The sequence below is a fragment of the Conger conger genome, chromosome 5, assembly GCF_963514075.1.
Source record: "Conger conger chromosome 5, fConCon1.1, whole genome shotgun sequence".
NCBI lineage: Eukaryota > Metazoa > Chordata > Actinopteri > Anguilliformes > Congridae > Conger > Conger conger.
This window is the reverse complement of record NC_083764.1, coordinates 6,342,989-6,365,591: the sequence shown is the minus strand read 5'-3', so window position 1 is coordinate 6,365,591 and position 22,603 is coordinate 6,342,989. Positions and strand designations below refer to the sequence as shown.

The 22,603-nt window shown below is 42.7% G+C and overlaps 2 protein-coding genes across 6 annotated transcripts; one reads left to right on the top strand and one right to left on the bottom strand.

Annotated features, from left to right (window-relative positions):
• Positions 1-124: 124 nt before the first annotated feature.
• Positions 125-12,547, bottom strand: rmnd1 (required for meiotic nuclear division 1 homolog). 4 transcript variants are annotated; one of them, XM_061242344.1, is made up of 12 exons: positions 12,107-12,547; positions 11,186-11,633; positions 10,505-10,613; positions 10,220-10,295; positions 10,054-10,093; positions 9,340-9,440; positions 8,122-8,228; positions 6,109-6,173; positions 4,989-5,065; positions 3,712-3,832; positions 2,708-2,824; positions 125-1,839 (listed from the first exon to the last, which is right to left on the bottom strand). In XM_061242344.1, the coding sequence occupies exons 2-12, from the start codon at positions 11,624-11,626 to the stop codon at positions 1,807-1,809; spliced, it is 1,287 nt and encodes a 428-aa protein (XP_061098328.1). In that variant the 5' UTR covers positions 11,627-11,633; positions 12,107-12,547; the 3' UTR covers positions 125-1,806. The 4 variants fall into 4 exon arrangements, with proteins under 4 accessions (XP_061098328.1, XP_061098330.1, XP_061098329.1 ...); XM_061242346.1 differs by having other exon boundaries at positions 12,353-12,547; XM_061242345.1 differs by lacking the exon at positions 12,107-12,547 and adding an exon at positions 11,717-11,985.
• Positions 11,168-17,197, top strand: armt1 (acidic residue methyltransferase 1). Of its 2 annotated transcripts, none has more exons than XM_061242342.1 (6): positions 11,168-11,658; positions 12,601-12,661; positions 13,268-13,373; positions 13,490-13,731; positions 14,162-14,327; positions 15,146-17,197. In XM_061242342.1, the coding sequence occupies exons 2-6, from the start codon at positions 12,603-12,605 to the stop codon at positions 15,923-15,925; spliced, it is 1,353 nt and encodes a 450-aa protein (XP_061098326.1). In that variant the 5' UTR covers positions 11,168-11,658; positions 12,601-12,602; the 3' UTR covers positions 15,926-17,197. The 2 variants fall into 2 exon arrangements, with proteins under 2 accessions (XP_061098326.1, XP_061098327.1); XM_061242343.1 differs by lacking the exon at positions 11,168-11,658 and adding an exon at positions 11,917-12,325.
• Positions 17,198-22,603: the final 5,406 nt, after the last annotated feature.

Here is a 22,603-nt window from a genome sequence, read left to right as displayed (position 1 = left end):
AACACCCAGCATTAAATGCTGTTATGAAGCATTTATTGTTAGTACAGGATGGTTGTGTCTCTCTCTCTCACACACACACACACACACACACACACAAAAATAAAATGGATGGGGCGGGGGGGGGTTACAGAATGGTTTGTATTATGTTGTTTGTGTGAGGGTACATGATCGCAAGAGAAATGGGGAAAAAGCTATTTTTGGTCAAAAAAGTAATGTGGCATTCAAGTTCAAGGACAAAGGTAGACATGAACCCAGTGATCTTCAGTAATATTGAAATTATAAACCAGAGCAAAAGCCTTTCATTTTCGCTTTCTAGAATACTGTTGCATGTTTACTGTTGTAAAATGTTTAAGCTCAAATAGAAGTGTAGCATATAGTATAAAAAAAAAACAACTGATTGGTAGACATACACCTTGAACTCATCTTGGAAAGGCATGTAAGAGTTATGTAAAGGATCAAATAGCACACACTCTCTCGAAACTGTGCCCAAAAATATATTTAATTCTAAATGTCTTGTACAGCGAGTGAAATGCATCCTTCTTATGCGCTAACTCCCTGGCTGAAGGTCACGTGTCAAGTACAACCATGTCACCGCTAATATCGCTGACAAATTGGCTGGTGTTCACGTTTGTGTTCGAAGCTCGTCGCTAAGTAGCTGCCAACGACACTTCCTTGTGCTTTTAAGCAGACAAGATATTCTGAGAGTAATCCATCTCAAAAAGTATCATCCCCCCACTCCCAATCCCCCCTCAATTTGCAGGGGACTGCAGCAATAAAGACATCTTTTAACAGTGTTTTTCTAATAATTGAAAATCAATGGGAAACATTAATTAGATTTCTGTGGGACAGTGCTGATTGCAATGCAGACGTTAAAAAACGTCACATTTAGACACCAGAAAATTCAGCATTTTGTACTGAATTAAACTTGCCAAAGTGTTGTACTCATTTTTCATCATGTAATGCCAGATAAGTTTTGTAAATTAAAAATGATTACTGAATCCAGACTATGACTTGAGAAGTGCCTCAGCTATGTTTATGATAACCAGGGTGAAAGCCTTAAAAGTTTGAGCTCAATTTTCTCCGCCAAGATTTAATTCACTTCCGCGTAGGCGTACAGATTCCTTTGACACATTTTTCTCCCAACTGTGTAACTGACGGTAATCTCCAGACGTCAGCTGTGTGCTATTGAAGACATCTCAGGTAAAACAATTACAAGGTTCTGGAATGTGGAAGGCTTTTGAAATTTGAAATTCACCGGTCTCTCCCCTGACAAGCTGAAGGAGCTGAACATGAGTAGAAAGGCAATGGCGTCTTAGAGGCACGTGTTCGTTACTATAAAAAGCATGGACTTCTGCCAGCCCCTGTCCATAATCGATACTTCAGTACTACTGAAGGGGGGGGGGGGGAGGGGGTCTCACATCACAACTGCCATTAAGATGAAGGACACAGAAAGGGGATGGGCCAATCAGGTACACTGCTGCTCTTGATGCGGCCAATTGACTTCATCAGAACTGTGACTGGTTGTTCAGGGGGGCAAATATAGTGCTTGTGACATCAATCTGAGATTCCTAAAATAACAATAACAATGAAGGCATATAAATTAAGCATACTGGAGTTATACTTGATTCATTTCAGTTCTTGAATATGTCTTGAACGTTCATGGTCAGTCAAAATAAGAGCCGATTTGAAGACGTGATGTCTTGGAGTTTGGGTGAATTGTGGCTAAGGGCATCTGCTTCTTCCTTGTTCAAATGTGCACGGTCTGCAGATCTTGGAGCATGTTGTTGTCCGTCTTTGCCTTTCTTTTTAAAAGATCACTCTGGCAAGTTCAAACATCACCTAAGAAGAGGAAGAAATGTATTATTTTCAAGCAACTAATGCCAGCAGATATCGACATTTAAACAGTTCTCACATTAAACACACAGTCAGGCCACACAGAAAGAGGCAGTCTGTTGGTTGGTGTGGATAACCTGGCTTTAAACGAAGCTCCAATATTCTTCCACTAATGTTACATTCTGCAGGCAGTCAATACTCCTGATCAATACCCCCTTTCTCTGTTTACACCACTGTCAGACTCCAGTCAGAGGTGAGAGCAAGCTTGTGTGATATGGAGCTTCTCTGTCTTTTGTGATCAAATGTTTTTCTTTTATGTACGGTGCTTCTCATGTATGAAGGTACAGAACACACATCCAGAAAGTCTGCACTGGAGAGCTAAAAATGTGAACTGCGAAAGAAAACATATCCCAATTAAATGTCCTTTTGCAGTCAGAGTCTTTAATCTTGTGCAGCAAGTTATTTACTTAATAGTTATTCCTTACGAAATGGACCAAAGAAAACTCATATTATGCCGTAAGCCTTATTCCGTGGAGATATTATGTGAGCTTTTTTATATCCTGAAAGCAACAAAGTTGCTTAAACTGCCAACAACAGGACAATTAGATATTGGCCTAATGGATACCATGTTTCTTGCATGACAACTTGTTCTTTATAACTCTGGGATAAACAATATGAAACGAGGCTTTCCGTTATATGGGCCGGACCGTAGCTTCGTAAACCGATTGAAAGTGGCAGTTATGTTTCAAAACAACGCTGCCACCTCATAAAACGCGGTAAAACGCGGTAAAACGCGAAAAGCCGCGAGCTGATGGCGGGAGCGGTCAGGTCGAAGCCGCGCGATCTGAGGCGGAGGCGGGCGAAGCTCGCGAACCTCGATGGTGATGAGGATGACGATCATCCACTCGAGACGCAGGCCGTGCTTCTCGCTCAGGTAGTTGCGCATCATGTCCGTCAGCTCCGTGCAGTGCTGCAGCTTCTCGTTCATCACCTGGGAGACGCCGAGGACAACACCGACGATGTCACACACAGTGGTGATGTCACACAGAGCCATTCAGATTTCTAGACTCATTGAGTGGGTTAGCTTACCACTGGGTTAGCATATCAATGTTAGCATACCATTATAGCTTTCAATATATGGAAATATAAAGTACCAGTCAAAGGTTTGGACACACTCTGCCCTTTTCTGATTGATGATAAACAGAGGAAATAAAATGAGCCTTAAACCATTGTGCTGTTGCCAGATATGCAGTGGATACTACAAGGGACTAATTTTCCTGTTGAGCTCAATGGAACAATTATTCAGGAGAAAGAATTCAGGTTTGAAGCTGGTTTGACACCCCGTTGATGACTTAAAACCATTTCATTCACAAATTTACAGGTGAATCGAGTCCCACCTCCCAATTCCCAACATTTTTGGGTGTTGCTTTTACTCACAGAAATAATCACACCCAGAAACTAAATATGAACAGGACGGCCATAAACCTGGAGGTTTAGTTCCCAGGTAAGACGCTGCTGTTTCACACTTGAGCATAGTGCTGAACTGCATCAGTAAAATCCAGGTGCACCACAAAAAAGCCTGTCTCAACAAGTCGAGTCGAGTTATTTAACAACCTTATTGTTTTCTCTCAAATCAAAAATATACTCTTAAATTACCGTTTGCTTGACAAATTAAATTTTCCTACCCCATTGGCAAATCTTGAAATGAGTAAAACCTCATTGGCAATATTTTTCTTTCAGCCAAAAAAAGTGCATATAAATAAGATTTTAAGTCTAAAAAACGGTTGCTATGTAAAGAGTGTAAGTGTGTAAGTTGCTGTGTATAAGAGTATCTGCGAAGCAGCAGCAAAGTGGGGGAGAGGGGGAGGGCGTCTGAACCTTGACCCGGCGGTTGATGCTGAGGAACTGGCAGGTTTTGTCGTAGAGCTGCTCCAGGTTCTCTCGGTCCCAGTAGAAGTCAGGGGTCTGCAGCAGGTCGGAGCTCAGGTTTATGCAGTGCCTGGAACGCAAATTACAACCGCCATTTTGTTTTTTCCCCCCCCTCTTCTCTCTCTTTCTCACTCCATTCCCATCTCTTCCCGTTAGTCTGTGTTCGGTCTATGTCCATCCAATGTCTGTACTTCTTTTTTTCGATTTTGTTATGCCTTTTTTTTTGTTGAGAATTATGATTCTAAAATAAAAATACAGTTGACCTCCCAAAGGAAGGGGATGGTGGTGGGAAGAGAAATGACATTACATTACATTAATGGCATTTGGTAGACGCTCTTATCCAGAGCGACGTAGAGTTGATTAGACTAAGCAGGAGACAATCCTCCCCTGGAGCAATGCAGGGTTAAGGGCCTCGCTCAAGGGCCCAACGGCTGTGCGGATCTTATTGTGGCTACACTGGGATTCGAACCACCAACCTTGCCTGTCCCAGTCATTTACCTTAACCACTACGTTACAGGCCGCCCCACAAATAAAAATAAATAGAAATAAATTACAGCACTGAGCGTGGAAACTGGGTTCACCTCATTCACAGCTCGGTGGTAACCGAACCAGCGGCCATCCGTGTGTGTACAGACTGTAGGAACCTATGATGGACTTATACCTATACCTGCTCACAGCGCTGTCGACACCTGGGGATATCAATAAAAGTCACGGATCCGGCAGAGGACGTGCTTTAAGTGCGAGTAGCCACCAGGGGGAGTTTCTTTACCATTTGTCATCTAGAAATTGACAGAGCAGTCCCAGCCCTGGTCCTGGAGAGCTGCAGGGCGTGCAGATTTTATGTTCACTCATCATATACACTCAGTGAGCACTTTATCAGGTATTTATTAGACTTATTGGTCTTCTGCTTCTGCCGTAGCCTGTCCACTTAGAGGTTTGACATATCGTGTGTTCAGAGACGCTCTTCTGCATTCCACTGTTGTAATGTGGTTATTTGCATCACTGTCACCTTCCTGTCAGCTTCGACCAGTGTGGCCGTTCTTCTCCGACCTCGCTCATTAACAGCACGTTTCTGCCCACAGAACTGCGGCTCACTGGATGTTTTTTTTGTTACTCGCACCATTCTCTGCAAACTCTAGACCAGGGTTACAGACGGTGTGCGATGTTCTGAATTTAAAGTGTGGGAAGCGTGCGCCTGACCACTAACGTCAAACACAAGTGTTTACCTCAGTGCGAAGAGCTCTCCGATTTTCTGCATCACCTCTGTTCGAGAAAGCTTCACCCTTTTTCCGGATTTCAGCATCTATCCACAAAAAACAAACAACAACACGGAAATGAGGGGGTAGCTTGTAGCCTAGTGTCTAAAATACATGACTGGGACCCAGAAGGTTGGTGGTTCAAGCCCCGGTGTAGCCACTATAAGATCCGCACAGCTGTTGAGGGCCCTTGAGCAAGGCTCTTAACCCTGCATTTCTCCGGGGGGGTTGTCCCCTGCTTAGTCTTGTAATTAAAATTAATTACATTACTAAAGTCACAGTTGGTAGCCTTTCAATCCTAGATGCACTAAAACCCATTTTCACATTTAACATTAATGTGTTCCATTCAAAAGCTGTTATTCTGAATGAAGTAAAACAGTGGTAATAAATGGACTAATATCACACAGGCAATCCAGACAGAAGAAATAAAATGTAAAATGAGAGGAAACCAAAAAAATAAGGCTAATTTCCTAATTTAATTTTGAATAATTTAAAGGACAGGGAGTCATTAATTTGGCGGGGGAAAAAGCGAGCACCTGTCTAAACATGTCGGGGGTTAGTCCCGAAAAAACAAAAACAAAGCAAACTTCCCGTTTCCTGAAACCAGAGACGGCATGGAGGGCCGGGCTTTCCCCCCACTCCCAACCGCTCCGGATTAAAAGCGGGGATCTGCACCGGGTCAGAACAGCTTGACACAGTAGGATATCGCTTATACCTCCACAGGAGGACTCTACAACCTAGCAACCGCCAGCGGTTCCCATGGTGATTTTTCTTTTCTGGCTTTAGCCACAAAAAGAGGGGGGGGGTTAAAAGGAAAACCTTATCCTTGAGAATATGCTCAGATCCAATCAATGTTGGACCTTAGGAAGGCCAAACTCTACGGACGTACGCAGCACACATAGCACAAGGTCAGAAACTCAACAGCGCATTCTGTGTAGAAATGCTAATACTAAGTCACACACACACACACACACAAGCTTAGGTTTTTATTCCGTGTTGAACTGCATAAAATGTGTGTTATTTTCGAGTTACAGTAATCAGGACGTCCGTATTCAGATTTGCCAAGACCGTAGAGGTTGAGTGCACTCACCTCGGGGATAGACTGAATCGACTCCACAAAATTGTCCAGAGACACCTCCCATATGGCCAGTTTCACTGTGAGGAAACACAATTGCACAGACACCCTTACCAAAATGAACGTACCACCTGAATTTTACCCAGAAACACAAAAATTGGCCATAGCATTTTCAAGTGTGACTACTGTCAATTCTTTACCCAATATACTATAATATAATCTATTTGCACTTACATTACATTATTGGCATTTGGCAGACGCTCTTATCCAGAGCGACATACAACAAAGTGCATACCCATAACCAGGGATAAGTTCGCTGAAAGACCCTAGAGGTAAGTACAATTTCAACTGCTACCTGTACAACAAAGATAAGGGCCTTTTTTTTTTTTTTTTTTTTTTTTTGAACAAACAAACAACCAAACAAACAGCAAAAGTCACCAAAGTTAACTATCAAAACACTGCTTACCAAGCCAACTAAAAATACCGATACACAAAGCAAGTCACAGAGACAACAATTAAGGTTCACAGGGAGGTAGGGAGGGACCTATGTGCACTTAACCCATGTGAAACATTCAGTGAAGCAGAATTCAGTGAAATAGAAAAAGAACAGCAAATAATATTACGAATCACTGATTCATTATCAGCACTCAGTGAAGCAAAAACATTAACTCGCTTTTGAACAAATACCTGAATGAGCACTCGGTGCTTTTAACATGGGAAACCGAGGCACAGGAATATGTAAAAACTGTGGGTTTCTGTGAGTCACACATTTACAGTCATTTAAAAAGATATGCTTAACTACCCCCCTTATCAAAGGGGGTTTGAGGGGTGAACTCATTTCCAAATTTCCTGTCCCCCCCTAGGCCTACTGGTTCTGCATTTCTGTGATATCATGGATTACCGTCGCCATGGCGATGGTTGCCCTGAACTACAGAGGCTGACCGGGAATTGCGTCACATTTATTTTGGGGGGGGGGGGGGGGGTTGTGACTGGCGGGGGAGGCCTGATTCCATGCACATCCGATAGATTAGAGCACCAGAGCCCCCCAGGAGGGGAACGGGGGGAATGGGGAATGGGCGGGGGGGGGGGGGGGGGTCTGTGTGAGCTGGCTCTCCACTGGAAACCACAGAAGAAGCTTCGCTCACGCATAACGCTGTGAGCGGAACGCCGCCACCTCAGAAGTCATGACTTCAAAAACAAGCAAACTAAATGAGATTAAAGCACATAAATTTACGTAACCAACACCAGTAATCTACCATTACCCTTCACTGGAGTTAAAGGGATTTTATTTGCACTTTCTTTTACTTTTTATGTCGACTTTCTAACATGTTCTGACTTCTTCAAGACTTCTGCTCTTGACACTCAAGAGGTATAATAAGAACATATTATATGTAGCGTAGTGGTTAAGGTAAATGACTGGGACACGTAAGGTCGGTGGTTCTAATCCCGGTGCAGCCACAATAAGATCCGCACAGCCGTTGGGCCCTTGAGCAAGGCCCTTAGCCCTGCATTGCTCCAGGAGAGGACTGTCTCCTGCTTAGTCTAATTAACTGTACGTCGCTCTGGATAAGAGCGTCTGCCAAATGCCAATAATGTAATGTAATGTAATGTAAATACACTCAGTGAGCAATTTATTAGTAGACCTGTGCACCAGCTTGTTAATAGTGTCAAGCTGGTGTACAGCACAGTATTGACACGCAAACAGTGTCACTACTGTGCTCATTCCCAAATCAATCACCTGAAAACCATACTTCACAACACGCGTGTCACTATAAAACACAATAACACAGAAGACAACTGGCCAAATCGAAAGTAAATCAAAATCAAAATCTTGAGCAAGGCCCTTAATTGCTCACCATTGCTCCAGGGGGATTTGCCCCTGCCTAGTCTAAACAACTGTAAGTTGCTTCAGTCAGCTAGAGAACTATACTGTAACATAATGTAATGCAGCGAACCAGAACCTCTGGCCAGCCCAGGGTGCGAGTTTGCTGGGGAGCAGTAGAGGAACCCGCCCCCCCCTCCCCTCACCTGATAGCGAGAGAGCGTTGGAGAAGGCAAACTTTTCCAGCACCGCCTGGTCCGGATCCAGCTCGCAGTTCAGCAGGAAGTTCCCACGGTGCAGCTTCGAGGTTCCCCTGAGGGGGGGGGGAGAGAGCGTGCACGGACGCTTAGAGAAGTTCACCAGGAAGAGTCAGACGAGGCCACGCAACATCTCAGTGACGCCACCACATGTCCAGGAACACAACATCGACGTTCAAGATCAACAGATTTCGCAAAGCAAATGTTAGCTTTTTTTTTTTTTTCTTTCTTTCCCCCCCACTTCCTTGTTTTTAATATACACGGCCAGTATCGTGCGGGGGGAAAATGCACAGGAAAATAAAAACCAACAGAGGGCGCTGTTGCTTAATAAACTGTTATTATTGGTGCCGGATTCACTGAGAGCAGAGGGGTGTCCAATCTAATCCAAACATGGCCAGTGTTTTAGCCCAGCATTACAAAACTACATCTGTTTTAACTAATCGTGGACTTCTGTCAAGACCTGCACCTACACTGGCCATTTCTGGAGAAGACTGGACACCCCTGCCCTAGAGAAACATAGACCTTGGTTCATGGTGCTATTTTAGGACACCATTACTCATGCTTCCTCACTAACATCACAGCAGTAGAGAAAATGGAAAGCTGTAAGCATCCCATGGCCGTTACATTCCCTCAAGAAGGGGGGAGGGGTCAAATGTATCATCCAAAGAGAGAAACTTTTCAGTGATCGATCGGCTTTCTTCAGGACCAATCACAAGCAAAGGGTCATGAATATCAACACATCAACAAAGAAATGACTGTTCGTCCAGGGAAAGGGATACACTTTATATCGACTGTAGTTTCTGTTAAACCACCTACGACGACCCAGGGATGGCTATAGCGACCCAAAGTATGGCACTTTGAGCCATGGCTACCCAATGAGCAGGCTAGTTTACCGAGTGCAAGCCACCAGAGTGAGCTTGCCTCATGGCTTAGTGCAGGTGTCTGCAGGTATTTGCTCCAACCATGCACTACACCACATGATTTCACTGCTTATTGCACCTGCTTGGCTCAGAAAGTGAGGTCATTAGGTGGGGTAGTATACCTACAGACACTCTGGCCCCCAGGACCCGGAGTTGAATAGCTGGGCCTTTACATGCCCCATAGCTTCTGCTGCCACCTACAGGCCATTAAACAACAGCAGCGTGGGATTAGACAGAGCAGACGTACTCGGCCAGTGAGTAGTTGATCTCCTCGTTCTCCCAGTGAACCAGGGCCACCTCGTACGGGTTGACCTCGTGACGCTCCAAGATCCTCATCACGTTTTTCATCTGCGATGGCACACAGACAGACAGACAGACAGACAGACAGACAGACAGACAGACAGACAGACATTCACATCAATGCGAACGCAGCCCAAGAATTAAAAAGGTAATTCCACCTTTCAAACATCAAATGTATTAGCAGCCGTTACGCATTTACATAAACTTGAAATATGATATAAAACAAAAAAACATGCAATATAATGTACCCACTAAGGGTACACATATTTGAGTAAATGGCACCTTTGTCACACAGCAGTATACCTTTATGTTAGTATAAACTATACAGTAGGATGCACTTATGTCAGTACTATGCACTAAGCAGTAGTATAGTGCAGTATGACAGTAGCATGACCTTTCGTTAGTATACGCCAGAGATCATCAAATCACGGCCCTTGAGGTCCGAGAACTGCTGGTTTTCCGCCCTCCCTTTACCTGGGAGTCAGGAGTGAAGACAGCCTGACCAAACAGCCTGGATAAATGAAAACCACGGCTGGATTTGGATTTGAAGTCCAGATTTAATGATGGCTGGTGTACACTATACAGTCATATGCCCTGTGTATGCCAGCATTCTACAAAGACAGTTTGGCTAATCCAGGATGATCATCACCATAATACACACCATTTTCTCCTCTACATTCCAGAAGACAACAGAGCCCTCCCTGTAGACAGAGAGAGAGAGAGAGACTGAAGTAATTGAAAGGCTAACAGGAAAAAGAAAGAAAGAAAGAAAGGAGCAAATTTGGGGGAGAAAATAAACACTTCAAGCATGTACACCTCTCACTTACCTGAAGAAAAATATCTTTGCACAGTCATTAGCCTTAGAAGCCATTTCTCCCCCCATAATGAGCACATTGGGTGCATCTGCAATACAAAAATAACCGTACTGTTACAGCTGCCCTACTTTACCAAATTAATAGGGACGCAAAAATGTAAGTTCATATATAAATGCATTCAAACCTCTAATACCAGGACATTTGAGACGGAATGAAGAGGGTTCGTAAGAAAGTCTCAAACGGTAAACCCGACACTAAAATACACAAACGCGAACATGCATCCGGTCCGAAATCTACCTCTGGGAAAATCCGTCATTTCTAGAAACCCGTGGGCCGTCAATTCTTGGCTGAGAGAGGGTAAGATGTAGTGGTCCGCTGTGGCGAACGCGATGCACTGCATCAAGTCCTGCAGAAAGGGTAAAAAAACAAAATAAAAACACGTGTCACAGGGGCCCTGGTCTACATGCTGATGGGTCATTGCATCATCTGGACTGGAGCAATTCAGCTTGGCTTTCAGAAAATACTTTGCATCTCATTTAATCTGATTCAGTAATAGCAATTTTGAAATATTTACAAAATGTATTAACCTTAATATAGTTCTGAGACCAATTTTTACCCCCAAACGCTTTGTTTCACCGCTGAAATGATACTGACACTAGCAGACGCATTTGTGAAACACAGGCAAGCAATCACAAAAGGATGTTGACCAAGCGCATAACGTGGATTAACCCAAATAAGATCATTTGAAATGGGCATTGCAACATATTATAAATGTTTTATGAAAATCATACAAAAAAGAGATTCACATTCACTGACTCCAGGAACAAGGACCGTATCCTGCTGCAAAGTGCCAGGAAGGAATTAATCAGCGTACACAGTAGATTCTATAAACTAATAAAGCAGGTGTTGTTCCGATTCCTTGTTTTAGAAAACGGACGTACAAAATGCCAAAAGACTGAAAGAGGCGTAGTAGGCTACCGTGTCCTCTTCCAACAAGGGCTGGTTGGATCTAGACGGCTGCTTGGTCCTCGGGCCTTTGGGCGCCCGCTTCCCCGGCAACGCCATCTTTTTTGCGACTGGCACGGCGGCAGAGGCCGTGTAGAACCGCTTTGGCACTATCGTGGTCAGGCAAACTGTCCTGTGTACGGCTGATCCAAAAACGCATTGCTCCCCCGAAAGCAAGCGTCTTTCCCATCTTAAACGACAGTTCCAGAAAGGGTCTGGGTAACGTCTTTGACTGAAGTCACTGCGTGCGGCAGTGAAGCAGGATTGGGTTCTCTCTGTCAAAAACGGGTTCGGCTGGGTCGGTGGTTTGGGTCTGAGCCAGCAATGTAAGAGATTAAATCCAGTCGGGCTGCCAAAACTCTTCTCCAGATTCTGCAGCAAACGCAGCGAGTTTCCGAGGATCTTGATATGCATAGTTCACCTGCAGGAAAGAAGTAACAAGTGAAGTAAGCCGTCATAATGTTATTTTTATGTCAACTCTTTTTAAGGTGTGAATGAACTAACTTATCCACGAATGGCAACTTCACAAAAATTCCTACACATGAAAAATCCATCTTAACGGTCTATCTAGAAAACAAATGCAGCGTCAACTGGCATGTCACTAGTATGCTAAAAATATCTGTTATAGTAATGTTGATAATGAAAAACTATTGGCCAATCAGCTTCCACGCAAAACGGACATGTAACGTATGTAGTTAGATAGCATTAGCAATGTAGCCTAGTTACTGCATGGAGCATGATTGGATAACAAGTTTGCTATATAGCTACGGTAGCTGGCGTAGCCTTCTAGCTAACCGTAAATGTAATCTAGCATAATGTCATGTTAAACTAACTTCAACTATGTTACTGTTACTACTTGCCTAGTTAGTTAGCAAGCCAAACATGCAGACTGACCTTGAACATAAACGCTATGTAGCATTGACAGCTAGCACGCCTCAGTGTGTATCCAGCTATCTGGCTAGCTAAATTAGCAAGATTGCGAAGTCACACATTTGCCATGTATATACATTAGCAAACAGTGATACGTGTATATTCTATAACAAGCTAACGTAGCTGTGCTAACATTAAAAGAGGGGACTATCCTAACTTAGTTAAATTGCTAGACACTTGAAGGTAAAATAAGAAGCTAGCTAACACAACCTGTTTAATCTAGAAATGCATCATGAGAAAATGATGCATTGGCCATCACTGATACGGCGTTTTATGAGAAATTCCCGGCTTAACGTGGTAGTTGGCAAGCTTGCTTTGATTCTGCCCGGGGTTTCACCAGTGCACCGAAAGCTCCGTGACAGCATGTGTAGATGAACACAGAGCCTGCTAGCTAACATTAGCCCATGCAATGTTGAATAAAGTTTTATTTGAATAGTTTATCCACTTCCTGGTTGTAGACATGGCGAGCCAAGAGGTGCTTCGCGGAGTTCCACAATCTCTCTCTGCTAAATTTGTGGGGTATGTATATGTATGTATGTATGTATGTATGTATGTATGTGTTTATGAGTAAGTGGCTCGTTGGCTAACAAATTTATACCTATGTTTTGTCTGCGCCACCTTATTATTTGATGACGTTATTGTCCTAGTTGTTGTAATTACTTCATCGGAATTAGCTAATACAGTGGAATGGTCAAGTAGGCTAGTATATCGTTTGGTGCTAGCTCGCCTTGTGATTATTTACAGCCTGTCACTGTCAGTTTGGCAGCTAGTGCTAGCTAGCTGTGGTGGGCGTTGCTAGTGGACTTCTAAATGCAGTTGACCAACATTAGCTACCTAGATTAGAGTTACATGTTAGCTATCCAGCTACACAACCTGAAACTTAGGAACGTGTCGCACCAGGTTTTGGACAGCCTGCTTTTTCGTTCTACCGCAGCAAAACGTAATAATGCTAACCGGCCTCACATGGAAAAAAAAAAAAAGAAAAAAAAAAAAAGATGAATATCTAACTGGCTAATTACCTGGAATTAGTACTCGGTCTGAGCTGGGTCGCAATGTGATTTTTAGTTTACAGTGCTTAGACGTCCCTTGTGCGATTCAAACCGCTATTCTATCTGTTTATTTCAGATCTTTTGCGTACTTGACGGTGAGGGACAGACTGCCGACCATTCTTACTAAGGTCATCGACACCATCCATCGAAACAAGAACAAATTCTTCGAGGAGCACGGGGAGGTGAGGAGATGAAGCCTCACAGTGAGCACAGTGACAGTGCACATACTCCGTCCTCGCCCTCCTTCAACCTCACCCTCTTGTGGAATTAATGTCGTTGTGTTTCCTCCTACTGACAGGAAGGCGTCCAGGCCGAGAAGAGAGCCATCTCATTCCTCTCCAAACTTCGTAACGAGCTGCAGACCGACAAACCGGTGCTAGCCCTAACGGACGATGGGGAGGACACGGATGTGTGGAACCAGTACCTGCAACGGCAGCAGGCTCTGATGGACGAACAAGAGCCGCCGAGCTGGTTTAAGTCCCCGTGGCTCTATGTGGAGTGCTACATGTACAGGAGGATTCAGGAATCTATACTTCTCAAGTAAGCTGATGATGATGATACCGTAATCCCTTAAATGGAGAATTCCCTCTGACTGGGAAAGTGCATTTACATTTACATTTTAGTTATTAGGCAGATGCTTTTAATCTAAAGCGACTTCAAGTATTGTTCAAGGGTAACTGGGCTTGTAGGAGAGAGTTGCGGGTTTGAATCTTGCATGAGGTACAGTTGTATCATTGAGTGACTTTGCCACAAAGTAAATATATAGTTGCAATGGGATGATGTGTTAAACGTTGTGTTACACTAATGTGCAAGTTGGTCATCTTTGAGGATGTACTGAACTTCAATTTAATGCAAGTTAAAGTAAGCAGCTAAATGAAATTGAATAGAAACATCAGAATTAGTGCAGATGTTAAATCATGGGTTTGTATTACGGATATGTAAGTGTGATTTTTTTTTTTTTTTGTTACAGTCCGCCAATTTGTGCTTTTGACGCGTTCAGAGAAGCCAAAACGCAAAGCTACTTTGAGTCTCAGCAGGCCACGATGGCGATTTGTACCTACCTCCAAGGGCTGAATAAAAACAGGAACGAATTCTCAGAGGAGCAGCTTTTGAACCAGTTTCTTACACTGCTGCAGGTGAGTGAGTGACCTCCAGGGTGTAGTCACAGTCATACACAAGACATGCACCGGAAAACTGTGATACAGGCCTATAATTGGCTGTAGCGGTAAGGATATACGATTACTTTAAAGCAGGGCTGTCCGCCTCTTGGTTCCTGGAGATCTACTGTCCTGTTGGTTTCTGCCTCCAGCCCAGCTAGAGAGCTCATTGAGATGCTAATTTGTAGAATCAAGCGCCAAATTAGGGTTAGAAAGAAAACCGACAAGGTGGTAAATCTCCAGGAACAGGATCTGGCAGCCTTGTGTTCAAGATTGCTGCTGAAACGTTTCACAGTCAGCAAGACCCTGTCTCAAGGGGCTCCGTAACTACAGACATAGCCCTGCAGTTTCAATAGCAGTAATATGAGCCTGATCTAGGCTGACTGAAACCGGTAGTCTGCTGTGGCTGTACAGAATTTGCATCCTCCTTCAATGGTTAGAGTGGGCTGAAGTCAGGTAGTTTGCCTACCAGCGCTTAAAAATTCCCATGGCAACTGACCAGCTATGTAAAGGTTGTTGACAAATCAGAAACAAGTGTATTGGAGGAGTGTGCACAAAATTTTAATGAATTGCTTATTTTACCTTCATGACTGTTACAAATGGGAGAAGAAGAGGAAGCTCTTAAGTTTCAGGCGTAGCTGCATAGCTGAAAGTATTTAGTATTAAGCAGTTAATAAAATCTGTCCCTGAGGGAGCACGGTGTTGTCACAGTAACCAAAAGACTTTAAACTCAAGCGCCGGTACACTGTTTTGAATGGGTAGTAATGACCTTGTCCTTCATTGGTCGATCTCTTAAGGTCTCCTTGTGGGGGAACAAGTGTGATCTCTCCATCTCGGCGGGTCAGGAGAACTCCCAGAAGTCCAGTCCGGTGGACGCCCTGGGCGAGCTGAAGCCCTACATCCTGGTGGACGACTCGAGCTCGGTCTGGTCCGTCTTGACGAGCGGCGCGGTCCCCGGGCGGTCGGCCGCGGGACGGGGACGAGTCGACATCGTCCTGGACAACGCGGGCTTCGAGCTCGTCACCGACCTGGTCCTCGCCGACTTCCTGGTCTCCTCCGGCCTGGCCAAGCAGGTGCACTTCCACGGCAAGTCCATGCCGTGGTTCGTTTCCGACGCGACGCGGGAGGACTTCCACTGGACCGTGAAGCAGACGATGGCGGCCAATCACCGCTGGATGTCGAAGAGCGGCGCCCAGTGGCACCGCTACCTGAAGGACGGCACCTGGTGTTACCACGACCACCCCTTCTGGACTCTGCCCCACGAGTTCAGCGAAATGGCCGCGGACGCCCCCGACCTCTACGCCGCTCTGCAGACGGCCGACCTGATCTTCTTCAAGGGTGACCTCAACTACCGGAAGCTGACGGGCGACAGGCACTGGGCGCACGCCGAAACCTTCGCGAGGGCTCTGAGGGGCTTCCAGCCCGCCCCCCTGTGCAGCTTGAGGACCCTTAAGGCCAACGTCCAGGTGGGCCTCCAACCCAACCAGGGGGAGAACCTGACCGCTCAGGAGCCCCAGTGGATGACCAGTGGCGTGTATGCGGTCATCCAGTTCTCCAGTCCTCTCCGAGAACAATAAGGCGTTCCCGGAACCAGGTTTACAAATGAGCTCGAGACAAAGCTACGCTAAGCTAAACCCGAAGCATGAAATGTTACTCGAAAGTGGGGAAAAATCGGAAAGTTGTTTGCTTGAAGTTCTACATATCATTGAATTGCTGCTTGAGGTATACCCATTTTCAACAGTTATTCAGATAAGGAATTCATTGGTAGTGTTATTTGGAAATTGTTTTCAGCTAAATGTATTTTTACGTTTTCAAAACTTACTTGCTTTCAGAGTTTCCATCGCTGGGCATTCGTGAGCAGGCAGGGTGCGGGATAAAGATCTTGTATTTCAAAGATACATCTCATCTTGACATAGAAAATCTTTACAGTATTTTTGTGTCAAAATGCCAAGCACTCATAAGTATATTTTGAATGAAGATATGAACATGGGATTTGTACTGACTCTAATATGTTAAGGCAAAGAACATAACGCAGAACATCTCAAAATAAACTCAGCATCGTAAAGCGATTTAGGCTGCCATTTACCACTGCCATTTAGGCTGACCTTTTAATACCTACTGTATTAGAGATGTAGTGAGAGTTAAGTACCACTAATCTGATAAATGACACTAAAATGAAACATTTCTGTAGAATGTTGTATATTGTGAATAACATTCTACAGAATATAAGTTCTCGTGAACAGTCTTAATGTCCAGCGTTTTTCTTCCCTTTTTTTAGGTCTTTAAAAATGGAAATTGTTCTTACCGCATCGTTTCTTGAAGCTGACGGTCAGTACAGCATCTTAAGTACTGTTGGCATAAGAAGGAAAAGTCTGTTATTGGTCAGTTTTTGTCAGTGTATACTGCTTCCTCCTCTTGACATTTTTAATGCATGTGCTAGTTCATGCATCAAAGTTTACAGATTATTCAAACGTTGTTTTTTTACACTTTGCAGTTTAAATTTATTTGGGGTGCTCAAGAAAGCATTTTCACTCCATCGGATGACACTTGCATCTACATTGGATGAATATTGTATGTACTGTATTTAAAAAAATAAATTCACTTGCATACTTGTTAGTGTATTTTGTAATCCTGTTAACCGTGGTCTAAGTGTTACATGTCTCATTTAAATTCAATAACTTCACAATAACTGTAATTGAACTGAGATACAAAAATGGATTGGTTGAATGACACATCATAAAACTAGACAGTCCCATCAGGAAATACACTTTTTAGTTAAACTTTTCTGTGTCCTGCTATGCACCTGGTAAAAACAAATTTCTAAGTTGAATAAAATGATCACGATTATTGTTTATTGTGTGTTTGTTCCGAAATGCACACATCTTTGAATTGTCAACTTACTTTGAATTGTCAACTAAAGCTTCTGGTGAAATTATAGATAATGGATCCCTAAGTTCTCTTAATTATTCGTTTTATATTTTTGTCAGGTGGTGCCCATCCATACCTTAAAAATGGGCTTAATACAGTCCTGTTTATTTGGAACATTGTATTGCTTATTTCTCATTTTGTATGTTATCGGTGATTTGATTCAGGATGTGGATGAAATTGACCTACACTTTATTACCGGTCGACTTCGACTTTGCATGTTTGTCAGATGTGGTCTGGAAGAAAGGTGTTGACCACGTTGAGAACTCTCCAGGTTTCCCTGGTTTTTAAACCTATCTTTAGGATTGACTGTTTCTCTGTTGATCCCTTGAATTACCTTGCCATTTTTGGCCTTGAAGTGCACCTGTCTCCGTGCAAAACAAGGCCTATTGCTGAGAGAAAACCGCCAGCCGTGACTTCATTCACGATCTCCGATCACAGGAAGTGCTTCTTCTTTGTGCTATTGTGTAAATCGCGGTTTGCTTTGTTGCTGATATTGCTTGCACAGTGGTCTGAGGTCTGGGACCACCAGTGAAAATGCTTCTATTTTGCATTCTTTTCTAACTGGATACCAACTTTTTGATTACAAGTTATATTATCAGCATAACAACTTGAGTGAAATGGTTAATCTTTAAAAAAAAATGTCCATGAATTTCAGAATTTCTTCGTATTTGGTATGTCCACCTTTTGCTTTAATGGCAGCGTGCACTCGAGCTGGCATGGACTCCACAAATCTGCAAAACCTCATGATCAGTGTTCTCCCAGCGTTAGCTATTTGATAATGTTCCAAAGAGCATCTTGTGATGTTACTGAATGCTTGGCTTTTGATTGTGGATTGTGCAGCATCCGTTGCTCTTCTTTGGTCTTCAAGTAGTTCTTGCAAAGCTTTGCAGTAACTTTAATTTCTTTTTGATTACATGAAAATAAAAAGCCAGATTTTCAATGTGTTTTCAGTCGTTTGGACCCCGCCGTATGTTGGGCAAACACAGATGTCTAATATTTTTCTATTGCAGATCATTCATTTGATATAAATGAAACCAAAAACCTTTGGTTAGAAAAGATATGCCAGTTGTACTGCTGAAAAACAGTGAATGTGATTCAAAGCAGCTGACCGTATTACTTATAACTGCAATTATACAGTTTTTCCAAAGGAGGTAGGTGAAAGGGTTACCAGCCATCTACCAGCTGTATAAAATACCTTCTCCTTCTTAAGCCTACATTTACAGAATTACAGAAATGCTATTTTTCTTAACACAGGCTTGAAGAAAATAATTCCTCAGCTGGTGTCTTGAAATGAGGTAATTACAGTGAAAATTTCTGAAAAGAAATGGCATGAACGTGAAGAAAATGGATTAATCTGTTTTGCAGTGTGCTCTTTTTTTTGCAGGTCATTCGTGGGAGAAGCACAGCCGACCAGTCTGATGGGAGGCATTGTTCGATCTTCACAACGACAACTTGACCTGGCAATGTCTGAAACCTGGCTCTGGGCTGCACAAAGGCCTCCATGCAGGAGGGGCGTCTGAAATCACCCACAATTCCTCACTGCCACACCTCATTTCCTTCAACAGCAGCAGATTCAAATGAACAGAAATTACGAATTAGATTTTAACTGAAATCAATCGCAAATATTACGGGATAGAACCATGTATTTACTTATTATAATAAACGAAATGTTTTAACTCGTTAAATAAATGGGACTTCATGAATCTTTATGAATTTAAATAATTGGGTCTATATTGGGAGGGTTTCTATTATAATTTGTGAAAAATTTAAAGTTATAATTGTAAAACTTTTTCTTTTTTAATTTGCATGAATATGTTTTTACACATTTAACCCTTGTGTAGTCTTAACATTGTGTATACTCCCCTTGTCCTAAGGGTGAAAAATGACCCGCCTTCACTAAACCCCTAAAAGAAAGCGGCTTAATTGAATTGAATATGGGCGGTCTGTAGCGTAGTGGTTAAGGTAAATGACTGGCGCACACACAAGGTCGGTGGTTCTAATCCTGGTGTAGCCACAATAAGATCCGCACAGCCTTAACCCTGCATTGCTCCAGGGGAGGATTGTCTCCTGCTTAGTCTAATCAACTGTATGTCGCTCTGGATAAGAGCGTATGCCAATAATGTAATGTAACCCAAAATCTATTTTGCGTGAAGAGACAACCTGTCACTCATCACAAGCTTTGTCATCAAATTTCAAGTTTGTCATTTAAGAGATAATTTTTCATTTTTCAGAGGGTTTTTCTGCTGTTAAACATAGTGGCCCTTAGGACAAAACAAGGGTTAATAAATGATGGTGGAGCCCACGTCCACAGGGTGCTTCCAGAAGCTTCTCTTGTAATAGAGATGGAAGGTCAGGCTGTGGCCTTGTGTTCCATCGTTGTGAAACCATAAACCACAGAGGGAAAAAAACGGGAGTTCACTCGGTCAAATCGCTTTTCTCACTGGCTAATACAGCGTGCATTTCCTGATTCTATAACCCAGGGGTGTATAACTCCAGTCCTTGACGGACACAGTGTCTGCAGGTATTTGTGGTTTTCTTTCAATCAGCAGCCAATTAAGGCCTTGAGAGCAAGGTGTGTGAATGCTTTGGCTAATGAGAGTATGGCTTTTAATCACTTGTAGCGTGCTGATACGCAGCAAAAGCAGCAGGCAGTGTGGCCCTCCAGAACTAGAGTTTTACACCCCTGGTATATCCAAAATACCCATATGCCCAAATCCCCCAAGCTTGCAGTTTGGAAAGAATTGGAAATCTGACTTTCTATTGATTTTTTTTTCCTTCTTACCAAACTGCAAGCTTGTCAATGATTGAATGATGAACTCAAAAAACAAATATGATTCCAGTGGGGAAAGCAGGTCAATGAATGATAGTTGTACATCAAAAAATAACCTCTGCCTATATTACCATGTAATTCATGGAAAACATGACAACAATATTGTTTTAATCACTGTTCATATTATCATCTCTCAACAACATTTTTTCCTCAACAAATACACAGAAATATTAATAATACAAAAAGCATTAAGTATATTAGTAAAATGAAAACAATAAAAACATACAATATGTGCAAGGGCCTGCTCCACAAACCAGGGTTACGGAGCTGGCTGGATAACTACTGAGCAAAACCCGGACCCGGCCCATATCTGGAACATGGACTGAAGTAAAAAAAAAGAGCTGTTCCGGGTTTTACTTTGTGCAGTTACCCAACTAACTCAATAAGGATTATTTGTGAAACAATATTATATACCTCTGATATATACCAACGAGCTTACTGAATTGCAGTAGTGAAAGGCGGCTATATTAAAGTAGTGTGTCAAAAGTAGTTTAAAACGGTTGTTTTTTTAGACGGCATTAAGTTCTGTGTTTTTTTTCATGTGTTTTTGGGAGAACCGTGCACAGAAGAGATGCAGGTCGGCTCCTCCGCTCCTAAAGTTCCCATGAAGCACGACTCCTTCACAAAACCAGCACTGTTTGGCAGATTAACTTCTTTATCTTCTCAGTTTCGTTATTTTGAAAGTCTCTATTGGTATAACAAGAAGGACAATAAATATGAACTAGATATAATCTGACTCTCTTTCTCCCTCTCTATCTTTGTTCCTTCTCTTGGCTGTGTGTACATTTTTGATGAAATAGAAAGTAGAGAACGGTTTGGTCACTTGCCTCAGGTCCGAAGGTAAAAGAGCTTCGAATACTGTGTTCGGTGTTTTTGGCAGTCAGGAAATCAGATGACCTCTTAATTTATTTGCTGTGTTACTATGACCTGAACTGAGATACAATACTGATCCTTTCATGAGTGTGTGTGTGTGTGTGTGAGAAGAACAGAAGAAAGAGAGAACCTAAAAACCCAGCGCATGACTTTAAAACCCACCAAAATATTGAGCTAAGTTATCTGTTCACCACTGTTCTGATTACTGTTCGGGAGAAACCTCTGACGGTTAGTTTCTGTGTTCTGCATTTGTGTATGGAAAGATCTGCTATGGGGATGGGTGTTCACCCTAGGCTTCAGTGTAATTGTTGAAATGGCTCATGTTTCTGTCATTTACCTTTTTGTAAGTTATATTGTGTCTGATTGTGTTCACTTGGGCTTGTATGAAAGTAAATATCTAAACAGGTGGTAAATTAAAGATAACCTATTCTTAGGTCTGTAGATTTTTGTAAATATCTAACAGTAAGCTCTTAGTATCTGGGAGGTACTATACTTCAGGTGCATAATTGTAATTGTAATATTACAGTACTACTCAAAGAATTAGTATTGCATTATGAATGGATTTCAGGTGAATAAAAACTGCATCTTTACTGATAGTAAAAAAAAAAAATGTTATCCTTAAATATGGCATTAGTGAATATTGGACAAAATAAAAGTGATATACCAGCATTTACATTTTTTTATTTCTGGAGAAAGAGGTGAGAAGTGAGCAAAACTTCCACAGACATTTCACTGACACCCAAAAAAACAGTACCTATTAAACATTTTAGAAAGGTTTGCCTCAGCGCCTCGTGTACAACCATAGACATGTCCTTGTTGACATAATTTCAAATGTGCCAATTTTGAGAACAAATACAGGTTTGACCACACAGTGCAACTTCAGTTTGCAAGACTGGCACCTACAGTGCACTCTCTGACCAAAAGGTTTTTAGTTATTTTTGGAACCCTCTATGGTAGGTGTAAAAATTATTAACGGCGACAAAGAACCCTTGAACTAGAGAGGGTTCCTCCGTGGAGACACAGAGGAACCTTTTGGAACCCTTTCTTTTCAGACTGTGCTGTACCAGCAGTTAAGGAATGCTGAATATTTCTGTTAGAATTGTAAGCTTAGTTATGATGTTTCTCTCACAGCTTCTCTGGATAAATATGGCCATATGTTGCATCACTTGCTGCTCCAGCTGTTGTGAAGGAAGAACAGTACGAGCCTGAACACATCCAGATGGTTAAATCTGTTTTTTTTTGTTAAGTTAGCTTGCCTGTCTGATTTGTTCATTCCCATTGCCTAAATGTTTGAAAACTGTTATAGAATCCCCATGGATTTAATTAGCAACAGTCCAAGGGTTGGAGAGAATATTTTTCTGTGCTGTGTGTTTTGGCACATGTGTGAGTAAATATTCCTTCTAGTTCCTGTTGTGTTCTTGTTTCTCTCTCTCTCCTTTTCCCTCCCTCTCCTCTCTCTCTCACTCTCTCTCTCACTCTCTCTCTCTCTCTCTCGCTCTCTCAAGAAACGAAATAAATAAAGAGGAGGAGCTTGTTTTTTTTCCTTCTTTGGGCTGAGGCACTGGGCGGAACGGAGGAGGGAGGGAGAAAGGGAGGGAGGGAGGGAGGGAAAGAGACAGGGAAA